The following is a 14,016-nucleotide window of genomic DNA, read 5'->3' as shown; positions in this document are numbered from 1 at the left end:
ATTATTATTATTATTAATAAATTTTTATTGATTTTCCAACATGCATTAAGACACATCACAACTCACAATACATAGACAAACAAACATATAAACACGTATAATTTCATAACCTCTTTTTCTTAAACCTTATTTCAACGACTTCCCCATGCCTCCCTTTTCTGCATCCCTGTTTTAAACTTTTTCAGCAACCCCTAATTTCAATTACTTATAATTCACTTTCTTTAATCCTTTTTCTCTTACCCAATCATTTACCGCTGCAATTCTGTTTTACGTTACCCATGACATTTTAGCACTCATTGATTTTACAACAGTTCTTAAGATAAACTTTAAATTTCTTCCAATCTTCTTCCACCGTCTCTTTTCCTTGGTCACGGATTCTGCCAGTCATCTCAGCCAGTCCCATGTAGTCTATCACCTTCGTCTGCCACGGCACCATTATTATTATTGCCCCAGCGATGCCTCTCTAGAATGATGCTACAACATTATGTGGCATTATTTCAAATAAGATATTGCGGTGGAACATAATGATGTGCCAGACCACCGATAACAGGGCCATCAGCCACCACACCACTTTTAAAAAAGAACGCGGGCAGCCATTGCCACTAATCATAGCAAGCCCATGACTCTGAAAATTGATCCTGCCCTTCCACAAATAAATCCCATCCACCCCCACACAAAAAAATGGGGCCTATGAAAACCTGGTAACATATTCAGCTCAGCACTATTTCTTACCAGTATGGGTTGGGCTCTTAACCTGAGGTACCACTTTAGCTAATGGGGCCTCCCGCTGCCGCCGGCGCACAATTTCTGTTCTCATCCTGAGGTAAAGTTCTTAACCCAAGGTACTATTTCCAGGTTAGAGGAGTGTGTAACCCGAGGTGCTTGTAACCCGAGGTACCACTGTATAGTGATAATCTCAACAGCCTTGTGGTCAACTAACAATGGTTCACAAAAGACAACAATAAAAGCTGAGTTAATTCATGCTGAATTTAGAAATATACCATTTGAACGGCAACCATGACATGAAAATGTATGACTGGGTTATGGTCCCATTTCTTTTTTCTTCCAGTGGTTTAAACATAGCAAATAACATTAAAAAAAGAGGTAAAAAGTTTGTTTCATTGAAACTTTAAGAAGGCAATCATACTAAATGCAGCCCAACATACTGGTGGCCTTTCAGTATGCTAAGCAGAGAGACAAGAAAAAAATTCTGCTTTAAAGATGAACTCTAACACTTGTATGTCTTATAAGGATTAAGCTTAAAGTTGCTTGAATGTTCTCTGTGGTTCATCCTCTTAAAGACACAAGACTAATTACTTCTATACTTAGAGGCATAAACGAAGAACAGTAATAAAAGGGAACCAAGCAGATCCAGCCATGAAGCATAACATATCATGCCAGAGTTTTCAGTACACAAGGAAAATTAGGTAGCAAACTGAATAGTTTTCCTAGATTTCAGAAGGCTGACAAAACCCCCCCGGCAAAACCCTACTCTTGAAGCATCATAGCCCAATAAACCAATCTAGCTAGGAGGAATTGTCCAGTAAATGAGCATGGCTAAAAGACCATCCATTAACCACATATTTATATTCTACAGCCCTATTTATGAGCTTTGATAAACACTACTTTAGCCTAATGGGTGGCGCATGGGACGCGGGTGACGCTGTGGGTAAAACCTCAGCGCCTAGGACTTGCCGATCGCATGGTCAGCAGTTCGAATCCCCGCGGCGGGGTGCGCTCCCGTCATTCAGTCCCAGAGCCTGCCAACCTAGCAGTTCGAAAGCACTCCCGGGTGCAAGTAGATAAATAGGGACCGCTTACTGGCGGGAAGGTAAACGGCGTTTCCGTGTGCTGCGCTGGCTCGCCAGAGCAGCTTTGTCACGCTGGCCACGTGACCCGGAAGTGTCTGCGGACAGCGCTGGCTCCCGGCCTCTAGAGTGAGATGAGCGCACAACCCTAGAGTCTGGCAAGACTGGCCCGTACAGGCAGGGGTACCTTTACCTTTACTTCAGCCTAGATATGGACCCATAAACTATATAGTTAACTTTTTTCTAAAACATTTACTTGAAAATTAATCTCCCCTCTTCTGCTTCAAAGGATGTGATTCTGAACATAACTTGTGACACATATAAGCAACTGCTCCTTGCCAGCCATGTATGTTTGATTTGTGTTAACCCAGTGCTTACTGTCTGTCTACAAGACAGTCAAGATGCATGTGTGAAATATATATAAAACATTATTTTTAGTCTGGTGCTTCAATCATGACTCATTAGGGCATAAAACTGTTAGGATATAGTTCCGTTCCACCTTAAAAGGAACAGGCTGTTGTGTGTCACATGCCTGTTTACTTCCAGCTCTCACTGGGAACTTCCGTTTTGTATATAGCTTTTTTGTTGCTGCTGTTTTGCTGGACACGAAGGCAAGCAGACATGTTTTCCTTTGCTCCTGAGCTATGCTGAATAAAATGCTGTACATTTTGCTTGCACATCTCTCTGTCCGCCTCTTCTGCTGTGAGGTGTTTTACACACACTGCTGACAGAGCGTGCACGGGTCTCTAAACGTATCTGAGGCTCGTGTCGCTGACTGACTGATGCTGTTCCACGGGAGACCAGTGATCGTCCGGAGCCAGCTGGGGGCCTGCCTGATGCCCCCGACTCCCCGGCAGTATCCCAACAACAGGGTTATGGGCCCAGCACGCTTCTGCTGTGCCACTCCACTTAATTTTAGAAATCAGAAATTGTCAAAATTGGAAGCAAATTGAATTTTTTTTTTAGGTTGACTGGATAGTTTTGAGCTAATGGCCTCACTCAGCCAATCCTTAAACTGGCAAGGGAGGTTCTTTCTCACATATGCCCATTTGAGCCAACTGTACTACTTTACCAAGTTATTGTCTATGACTGAAAAGGCAGTGTTACTTCCAGATCATCTCTTTATAATTATGGGAGTCTAAGAATATTTGTGTTTATGTTCAGTTACTATATCACTGATTTATTGTCTGCTATATAAAACATTCTTTGATAATATAATTGAATTATTTAAAATATTTTTGCATACTCTCCTTCCCTTAAATGCCAATAGAACTCCAAGAAGTTGCATTCTATGTTGGTTTTGTAATACAAACATAAAAACAATACTGAAGCAAAAAAATGCAGAGTAAAATTTGCCAGAATATCTCCACAAACTTCATATCAATTGGTGGGAGCATGAATAGTGAACTTTTCAGGTTTGTGTGTGAGTCAAACATTTTGGAGAGTAGGGTTCAGGAATTACTTCCCTGTTATGGATATTCTCCTTGCATGGTTGCAATCTGGATAAGGCTTATATGCATGAATGCTTCTGAAAGAGACTTGGGTTGTGTGGAAAATCCAGGAGCTGCTTCTTAACGATCACAAATATAAACTTTTTTGTAAATCCTTTCTGTGCTTGGTTTGTAGATACAGAATTTGTGTAAAAATGTAATTTCTATTAGTGATAGCTATCTGTTTTAGCATTAAGCATCTAGTTGCAGACTAGAAATACATCCATTCAATTGAAGTGAAGCTTGTGAAGATATTCTGGCAATATCTGTGTTTATTCTGTGTTTTTTTTCAAACAATTATCTAGAATTTCCTCTTTCCTGTGCCATCTCAACAGATTTTTCCAAACCTTGGAAAAAAGCAATAGATTTTTAAGTATTCACAATCATACTCATCAGCCAGTCATTTGTGTATTCAATCACTGGCAGCAATCATGCAAAGTTCAGAAAAAATAAAAGAGCGACTGGTGAAATGGGAAAACATGTTCAGTTGATTTAGGGCTCCTACTGAAGAGAGAGCAGGCAAAGACCTTGGAGTCACATTGAAAGCACATCCCATAGTGAAGCCCTTCCTTTGCACACACACACCACGGTCACACTGCCAGCCTATCACCGCAGCTGGTTATTATGATGCATTATTTGCAAATCCGCTTCCCAGTGCCTACAAATACAAGCTGTATAGCCTCTATAACTGGAGGAGTCCCTGAATGAGCTCCCTGGACAGATGCAAGCCGAAAAGCACACAGTACCTAGCACATATACAAGATTAATCAGCTCTGAGAAGTGGCCAACAATTTCATTTCAAATTAAGTAACTGCTTCTTCTAACCAAGCTATTTTTGAGCAATGTACCTTTCAATTGCAACAATTGGAAAATCCACTCTCTGTATCTGTAAGGACACGTGGGGGAAACTGAACCATGGGTGGCTATTATATTAATAGCTCCCCTGACTGCAAAGTTAGAAGAGTGATGCTTAGCATTTATTACACAAGACAGGCTTCCCCTCCAGAGTCATTCGTGGCACAGAGTGGTGTTAGCCATTCCCAATATTTACTGGGAAATACAGATCGCAAAGGTCAAACTTAGAGCCCATTTCCCTTTGCTCAGTGGGCATACTTACTCACTAACTAACTACAAAAAGCTCCACAGTTCTATAAATATCTACATACTAAAAACTACATTTAGTTGTACACCAGCATGGAATTGTTTTGATTTGATTACTAATGCACAGAAACATATCCAGGTCACTCTATGCAAGGCAAGAACAGGATTAAAATGATCTGAAAATATATATATACTTCAACCTAATTTAAGTAAAACAAGATACCGTGGAAAGGAAAGGAAGCATATACTTTATTTTCAACTGAACTTGCCATTTCTGTAGTTCATTTTGATATTAACCAGAAAGAATTACTTGTTGCCTTTGGGTTACAGAATCACTTCTTAGCCCAATCATGCTTGAAAAATCATTGTATTCTTTCATAGTTTTTAAAGTTGAAATGTTTTTGTATCTGTGCAGCTTACATCAGCAACCTTTATCTTCTGCTTAGCTAATTACAGTCCATCGCTGAACAAAAAACCTATGACTTCATCAACATTTTACATGTAGCTAACTGGAGTATTCATCACTCCCTATGTGCATTCGCAGTGTTTCACTTTAAAACAGACATATTTGTAAATGCCTCCATTTTATTTACTGTATATGTACATATTAGCCTAGGCGTGTGTGCACATACAAACTCATCAAACAAACAGATTCTCATTTCTGTTTAACATACTGTATTAGGAAGCAGGAAGGACTCAGACTTTACAGTAAGCCCCCCCCCCAAAGGCAAAGAAACAACAATTAAAGCTTCCTCAATAAAAACTAGGACATTGCCTGACAACCCACATTCTTGCTCATAACAAAGGAACGTATAGCCAACGCACACAGGAAAATAGAGGAAACTGAGCCTATGTAAACCTACAGCATGCTACTAAGGCCCTAGGGAGAGAGGATCCCAGTGATAATTAACAGAAGGGACAGGAAACCCTGTACAGTGGACGCTCGAGTTTCGAACATGATCCATGCGGGATGCACGTTCACAACCTGCATCGTCCGCAACGCTCAGCGGCGAGTCTGCGCATGCACAGGTTGTGATTCGGCGCATCTGAGCATGCGTAAAGCGCAACTTAGCGCTTCTGCACATGAACATCTGCCGAAGAAGAAGAAGAAGAAGAAGAGGAGGAGGAGGAGGAGGAGGAGTTTGGATTTGATACCCCGCTTTATCACTACCCGAAGGAGTCTCAAAGCGGCTAACATTCTCCTTTCCCTTCCTTCCCCACAATAAACACTCTGTGAGGTGAGTGGGGCTGAGAGACTTCAGAGAAGTGTGACTAGCCAAGGTCACCCAGCAGCTGCATGTGGAGGAGCGGGGACGCGAACCCGGTTCACCAGATTACGAGTCTATCGCTCTTAACCACTACACCACACTGGTAACCCGTTCCAGTACTTCCAGGTTTCGGCAGTCCACAACCCGAAAAAATGCAACCTGAAGTGTCTGTAACCCGAAGTATGACTGTATTCTGAGCACTGGTGAGGAGGTATGAGGAGAAGATACATTCTGCGTTCAGACCCACACGGTGATAGAAAAAATAATAAGGAAGAACTTGTGCCCTCTCTGGGAAATATGCAAACCTTAGTGTGAAGGGTTTCACTTGAGAACATTTGTTCTACACAAGAGAAGCTCCAGGCTGTTTCTTCTTATGGCATGCTCCCATAGGAACTGCGCTGGACTTTTGGTGTGGGGGGCTCTCTTCAAGGGATACACACATCGCTAGAGGAAACACCAAACATAACAATGAACCAGAAATGGAGACAATGAACTTCTGGGCAAGTAAACACCCTGCTGGTGCATGGACCCCTCAGGGCTCATCTCCATATTCTTCTTTCAGAGAAGTAGTCAGTGGCACCAACCAACCTCTTGCAAGACAATGAAGGCAAAGGTAGTAATTGCATGTCTTGAGTAGAAGACAGCTTTTGTCCCACATACTCTGCACTTTTAATAACAGTACCTCTACTTTGTAGGGGATGTGGGTGGCGCTATGGTCTAAACCACTAAGTCTACGGCCACTAAATCACTGAGTCTACGGTCAGCGGTTCGAATCCTCGTGACGGGGTGAGTTCCTGTTGCTCGGTCCCAGCTCCTGCCAACCTAGCAGATTGAAAGCACGTCAAAGTGCAAGTAGATAAATAGGTATCGCTTCAGCGGGAAGGTAAATGGCGTTTCTGTGCGCTGCTCTGGTTTCTCCAGAAGTGGCTTAGTCATGCTGGCCACATGATCCAGAAAAAACTGTCTGCGGACAAACGTCGGCTCCCTTGGCCTGTAAAGCGAGATGAGCGCTGCAACCCCAGAGTTGTTCATGACTGGACTTAACTGTCAGGGGTCCTTTACCTTTTTACCTCTACTTTGCTACTAACATGAGCTTGACCAAACTGCAGGAGGCAGTGGAAGACAGGAGTGCCTGGTGTGCTCTGGTCCATGGGGTCCATGGGATCACGAAGAGTCGGACATGACTAAACAACAACATCTCTACTTTTCTCCACGTATGTAAATGGGAGCCAATTTTTTTAAAAAGAGGAAGGTGCTATGATGCCCAAAACTGTGAAGCTGAAACCTCAACCCTGACACAAGTGACCTCAACATCAGGTCTTCCCCTAAGTTAATGCCAATCACTTACTGCAGCACCTTAACTTTCCTCTACAGAAGTCAACAATGGCCATTCACTTTTATGTAATAAAGTAAACTTTGTCTGCTATAGTGATGGGCATTTTACAGATTTATTAGGAGGCAGTTTGTCTAGCAGCCTATATCATTCAAGCACACTGTCTAGCAACATTTATCATATTAGCACACAGTCTCTCATAGTAACAGAAGCCAGTCCAATAAAAATTATCAGCTTACCCATTTCATCTTCCTCATTGTCTACTGCCAACTTGGCAACAACTGTCCACACTTAAGTTTAAAATTTGCCGAGAAGCCCAGCAACATTTAAGCGCTCAGCAAAAGATCTTTATTAGCAAACTACTTAATTGACAAGGAAATCAATAGTTCACTGAGAAGCAAAATACTACCCAGTAAATTAATACTTTAGAGCAAAGTATGAAGGTACAGAATAACAAAAAAAACCACCCCAACCCCTGATTGCTGTCTTGTTTTAAGACTGAGTCACAATATATTTCTATAATAGAGTGCACAGTATGGCTAAAAAAAGCTGAGTCTGGGAATAGGCAAGGCGTACTGATACAGATTTATTTTGGGAGGTTACATACCAAGGAGGATTTGAAAAAGAAATAGGAAATAACACTGTGTCTTGTACATCAGCCAGATCACTAAAGAATTTAACATCCTTTTTCCAGGCTCTCATCAACCTTTTCTATAAATAAGGATGCCAGTTGAATGCAAGTCAGTAAGTACAAAACCACAAGATGAACAATGTCAGTATCTTCTAGCAACTCATTAATAGTCATCCAAAATCCAGCTGTAAAGGGGAGAAAATAAGGCTTTACTCACACTGCTTCTCTTCTTGACTTCTTGCAAGCACAAAGGACTTAAATACAGATTACAAAATGATAGCATTCCACATCTAGATCCTGGGGTGCTTTCAACTGAGCATCCTGTACTTGACTTATTCAAAACTAGTACAAAGGGCAGTTGGCTAATAATTATCAGCTTCTTAACATTTTAGAATACATTGAATAATCACAGAGGAGTGTTTCCTGTCATATAATCACAGAATTGTTGAGTTGGAAGGGATCCTGAGAGCCATTTAGTCCAACCCCCTGCAATGCAGAAATGTTTTGCCCAAGGTCTGTCTGCACATGTGTCCAAGTTACAGGCTTGGTTGTTTAAAGCCTGTGAATTTAAAAACAAATAAGCCACTATTTAGGCTGCAGTCATGCAGTATGCACACTTACCCAGAAGTAAACACAACTGAACTTAATGAGCTTATTTCCGAGTAGATATCCAGCTTTAAAACTGATATTAGTCATGTGTTCAACCATAAACAAATCAATTGTGGTTGCAATTTCCCCATGTTAAGAGTGACATGAACATGAGATATTTTTGCTCATTTATCATTATTTCAACATGCTGCTGGGTCTGTTGGAATAAATACCCAGAGATCGGACAATAGGACTGTATGCAACAGCACATTCTGCAACCTAATCTGTTCTTCTGCAAACATGATTTCTGAAATTAACGGGTTGGCTCTTTCTAAAAGGGTGATGAGGAAGCTAGGAAGAAGCAGTGCCAGGAGGTGGGTATCTCTCTCACACACACTCCTAAGAAGTTACTTTGTTTTATCTTTTTATTTCCATAAAAAGCAGCTTCCACTAAGGAATTCTCTTAACCCTTTGGTTGGTGACCAGTCCAAGTTCTGAGGCAGTAATATGCAGCCAAGCCAGTACCTGCCCAGAGGGAAATTTTCATGGACGCAAAGAAAGGAGCACATCCGTAATAATCAAAATGCTTATCAAAGACATTATTGGATATTGTCACAAGGAAGGTAGAGAAGCAGGCTTCATACAACAGGGTTAGCAGTACAGAAGTTCCAAACAAAATTTTGCCATAAGCAGCCATGGGAAGATACTTCATATGAAGGTCATTTACTCAGTCCAGAAGTATGATACAAAATAAAAGAAGCATCACTATTATTAGCCAGTCAACATTTGTCTTAAGCAGCCTTGGGGCAGATACAAAAAGGAGCTGTCTGAAAATGGAAAAGAAAAGCATTAGAAAGACTGTGCTGGGAAAGAGCGCAGGGACCATGAGGCAAGTGTTTCCAAACCAGTGGGTTGAAACCTGATGGTTAAGTTGCCAATATCAGGATCAGCGTTGCCCTCCATAGCGTTAAGAAAGGTCCAGGAAGAAGACTCACATATGGCCCTAAAGCAAAGGCACATCATCTTCATAAAAGGTTTAAAGGCATCCCACGCTGCTGAAGGTGAACGCACAACAAGCTGTTTTGTGCTTATGAGAGGGAGAAGATACGATTGCGGTGTGGGGGGGGGTATCAATGCAAAAAAAAGAAAGGTCCAGGGCGTGTGAGGGGTTTGGTTAGCGGCACCCTGGAGTCGCACCTTGAAACACACCTGAGATAACAGACGGGGGGGGGGTGCGTCCCCAGGTAGATCGGCGCTGGAGTGCCAACTCTTCCATCTTTGAAACGAAGCAGGGGGCGGCGGCTGTATACTTACCTGACGGCGCTCCCCAATACGGGGCTATGAATGGGGTGCGAGGTGTGGATAGCCGGGGGGGGTGTGGTGGAGAGAGAAAATATAGTCTATCCCACCTCCTCCCCAGATCCAGATCCGTGAGTCGGGGGTGGCAGAGAGGGGGGAGGGGGAGAGGTCGCATCCAGGCGGAGAGGAAGGGGAAAACCCACCTTTTAGGCGGGAGACCCGGGAGGAGGTGATGTTGCTGAGGGAGGTATTTGGGGGGGGATGGAGGGGGGGGGAAACGCGTCCAGGGGGAGCCGAAGGGGGCGTGTGAGGGGCTCGGGGGGGGCGGGTCTCCCCCCGCTCCTTACCGTAGACGCGGAGCCAGCCCTGCAGCTGGCACACCGACTCCCTCAGGATCCTCTCCAGCGTGCTGGCCGCCCCGGCCAGGTCGGCGGGGCCCGGCAGGGAATTCCTGAGGCGCTCCAGGCAGCCCTCCGCCGCTTCCGCCGAGGGCGCGCCGGGCTCCATCCTGCCGCCGCCGCCGCCGGCTGCTCCCCTCCGCTCCTCGGTCACTGCACGCCGCCGCCCCGCGCCGGCTCCATCCCGCGCCCGGCGCCGCCGCCTCCCCGCTGCCCCCGACGCCGCCCGGGCTCCTTCGCCGCTTCTCCCTCACACCCGGCGGCATCGGCGGGCGGCATTCCCAGGGAGGGAGGCGCGAGCAATGGATCGCCGAGCCAGCCGGCCGGGCTCCCTGCCTGAGGCAACGGCGTGGACGGGCGCGGAGGCGGGGGGGGCGGGGGGCTCGGCCAGACGCACTCAATCGCCCATCGACGCGCACCTACAGGCTCGGACGCGCCCTCCCGCGCGCGCACCCCCCCCCAGCCTTCTCGCGGTAGAGGCCGCTGATTGGTTATATGCAAATGAAGGAGGACGCCCCGAGGGGGTGGATTGGCTGTATGCAAATGAGGGAGGGCGCCCGGGGACTCGTAGTTGGTTCGCCGCAGTTGGCGGCGGCGGCTGCTGTTGCTTAGCTGGGGTATTTATTTATTTATTTATTTATACGCCGCTTGGTTGTTAGCAAGACGGTTTACAGAAAGACGAGGCAGTAAAAGCAGAGGAAACTTCACAGCCCTCCTTTAAAACACACACACACACGTTCAAATGCTGCTGCGGGAGATTGCAGGGAGATCCAGGCAACACTTCTCTGCGTTTCCTTACAGAGACGAGGCGCAAAGGAGGCGGGTGTCTTTGTGAAGAAGCAAAGATCGCCTGGAAGTGAGAGCTGGACCATCAAGAAGGCTGATCGCCGAAGAATTGATGCTTTTGAATTAGGGTGCTGGAGGAGACTCTTGAGAGTCCCATGGTCTGCAAGAAGATCAAACGCATCCATTCTGAAGGAAATCAGCCCTGAGTGCTCACTGGAAGGACAGATCCTGAAGCTGAGGCTCCAAGACTTTGGCCTGAGAAGAGAAGACTCCCTGGAAAAGACCCTGATGTTGGGAAAGATGGAGGGCACAAGGAGAAGGGGACGACAGAGGATGAGATGGTTGGATAGTGTTTTCGAGGTTACCAGCATGAGTTTGACCAAACTGCGGGAGGCAGTGGAGGACAGAGGTGCCTGGCGTGCTCTGGTCCATGGGGTCACGAAGAGTCGGACACGACTAAACGACTAAACAACAACAACAAAAGATCGCCAGTGTTGAAGCGATGATTCTTCAACATCCACTTCGTTGGACTGGTCATGTTGTGCGGATGCCTGATGATCGTCTCCCAAAGCAACTACTACAGTGGTACCTCGGGTTACATGCACTTCATGTTACAGACTCCACTAACCCAGAAATATTACCTCGGGTTAAGAACTTTGTTTCAGGATGAGAACAGAAATCGTGCAGCAGCGGCACAGCGGCAGCAGGAGGCCCCATTAGCTAAAGTGGTGCTTCAGGTTAAGAACAGTTTCAGGTTAAGAACGGAGCTCCGGAACAAATTAAGTACTTAACCTGAGGTACCACTGTACTCTATTCCGAACTTAAAAATGGAAAGCGTAAACAAAAGAGGTTTAAAGACTCTCTCAAGGCAAATGTAAAAAAATGTAGTATAAACACTGACAATTGGGAAACACTGGCCTGCAAGTGCCCCAATTGGAGAACAGCCTTTACCAAAGGTGTCATGCGCTTTGAAGACGCTCGAACTCAGGACGCAAGGGAGAAACGTGCTAGGAGGAAGGCACACTTGGCAAACTCTCATCGTGATCAACTACCGCCTGGAAACCAATGTCCCCACTGTGGAAGGATGTGTGGATCCAGAATTGGCCTCCACAGTCCCTTATGGACTCACTGTTAAAACCGTGTTTATGGAAGACAATCTTACTCGGCTACGAGGGATTGCCAAAGAAGAAGAAAAAATGTGCTTGATTTGCGCATCTATAAAATCTTAGCCAGCCATGGAGAGGCTCACAGCATCAACACCCCAAAAAAGCTCTTCCTTCTCCCACAGCCTTCGATTTGGATGGAAATCAAGCATCGTGCTCGAACTCTCTCTCCGGCTTGCTGCTTTTCCTCTAGTTCACATCACAGCCCCTCAACTCTGCTTCACCCGCTAGCCGTGTCCTTCTAGGATTTCGTAAATTGAGGGAGGGGCCATACCCATTTGTCATCTCGCACAGAGCCTTCATTCCTTTGTTCTCTTCATAGCCCAGCACCCAGGGGATCAACACAGGAAGCTTATATTTTAACACTTACTGGGGTCCAGAGGTTAGAGGAGTCTCAACTCCCGCACCCCAAACTCATAGCAAAACCAAAACAGATTATAATTACCTCATATTTCTGAGCATCTGGATAGGCTTGCCTGTACAAGAACGTTTTTTAGAAGGCACTGAAGGGAGCACAGTGCTTTTCACTACCTGGGTCTTGAAGCAGATTACAATTATTAAAAAGTTTTGATTTAAAACATCAATCTCAAAAATTTAGAACCTCAGAAATTTAAAATTAAATAAATTACACAATACCCCCGAGATAATTTAAAACGGAGAAACATTAATAAAGCAAAGACCTGAAAAAACATGGTTTTAACTAAGTGCCAAAAACTCAGCAGTCTCTTTCAGTTGATACATGTTCAGGGTTCAGCAAGGACAAAAAATGGAATACCTGAGGGGTTTCTTTTATAATTATTTACAGCTCATTTTATTTCTTAGGGTGGATAACAAACTTTTTTATATGTCCTGTACCTATCGTTACTTACAAACCTGTATTTTACTAATCAGCCAAAGTGGTCCAGATTGCATTGCCTCAGAAGCAGACACAAAGCTTCAGCTGTGCAATTAATGTCTCTCTTGTGGCAAGTAACATGCATAGTTATTGACCCTTTGTCGCAGTAGCAACTTGAAATTTGTTTAGCATCAAGCCAAGGGTTATCTAATTAAGGATACACAACTCTTTCTACACTTCATCTTAAGCGTGTTGGAAAAGCTTGCTCTTGCATTTGTGACATTTGGGTTCTTTCTACTGTGGCTTTGGGGATTTCTGGCTTGCTGAAATCAATGCCCTCTTTGACATACAGAGCAACACCCTTTCTGTTATATCCTTCCCCGCCCTTCCTATAGAGTTTTATAACCAGAGATAACTCTGTCCCACTGTTTCTCTTCATTCCATCAAGTTTCCATTATGCTCACTGTATCAATGCCATAATATAAGACCAAGCACTCCAGTTTACCTTTCTTGGCTTGGAGTCTTCTACCTTCCTAAAAAGTGGGATTTTGGACTGGGAGATGTTTGTTTATGTGGCAGTCTCAATTAGCTCACTTCATAATTTCCTTTCTGTGATCACACCCATAACCCACCCACCCCGATGGTGGAACCTCAGTGGCTGGACTATGGAATATAGACCCTCCAACATTTCTTGAATGAAAATAGGGACATCCTAAGGAAAAGCGGGACATTCCAGGATCAATTCCAGGACTGTCCCTGGAAAATAGGGACACTTGGAGGGTCTGTCGTTGTTATGTACTGAAGTTCTCACCCTGGGCCAGCAGGGGGATACTGTAGATAGTTTTCACTCAGGTCCACGTCAGTTATTTTAGGCGGGAAACCCTGGGTTGTTGTTGCTACAATGTTGACAGGCGGCTGCCTATAAAAGCAGGCCGGCTGAGCTGTCTGCTGTTCAGTTTCTGTTCCAGCTTACAAAATAAAGAGCTGCTTGGAGAAATCGCTGTGTCGTCTGCCATGTCTATCCACTATTCAACAGTCGTAAGGGGTATTTATTTAATGTGGTTAGTAGTTTTAACCCTTGTGTGATTTCCCCCCTCTGCCATCTATGAAAGCTAAGACTTCAAGCAACATTAGAATATAGTCTTGGTAGTGGCCACCCCAATCTCTGCCTAGCATTGTGCAAGATTCCAAGGGGCCTTGGCACTCAACCAGGGAAAACGAGACACAGTGGAGTCTGCAGTGCCTTTGAAATATGATTTATTTACACATATTTACACTTGAAGCTTTCAATGGAGAGAGAGTCACAGCATTCAGGA

The 14,016-nt window shown here is 44.6% G+C and overlaps 1 protein-coding gene across 1 annotated transcript in view; it reads right to left on the bottom strand.

Moving 5' to 3' along the window:
- The window catches only part of RASAL2 (RAS protein activator like 2), a 228,769-nt gene extending 218,736 nt beyond the window's left edge, over positions 1 to 10,033 (bottom strand). Inside the window, exon 1 of the mRNA XM_053391256.1 lies at positions 9,866 to 10,033. Coding sequence (XP_053247231.1) covers positions 9,866 to 10,025 — 160 coding nt within the window. The 5' untranslated portion in view covers positions 10,026 to 10,033. The remainder of the gene's footprint in view (positions 1 to 9,865) is intronic.
- Positions 10,034 to 14,016: the final 3,983 nt, after the last annotated feature.

Source organism: Podarcis raffonei, chromosome 6, assembly GCF_027172205.1.
Source record: "Podarcis raffonei isolate rPodRaf1 chromosome 6, rPodRaf1.pri, whole genome shotgun sequence".
Taxonomy (NCBI): domain Eukaryota; kingdom Metazoa; phylum Chordata; class Lepidosauria; order Squamata; family Lacertidae; genus Podarcis; species Podarcis raffonei.
Note: the sequence above shows the minus strand (reverse complement) of the source record. Positions and strands in the feature narration are given on the sequence as shown.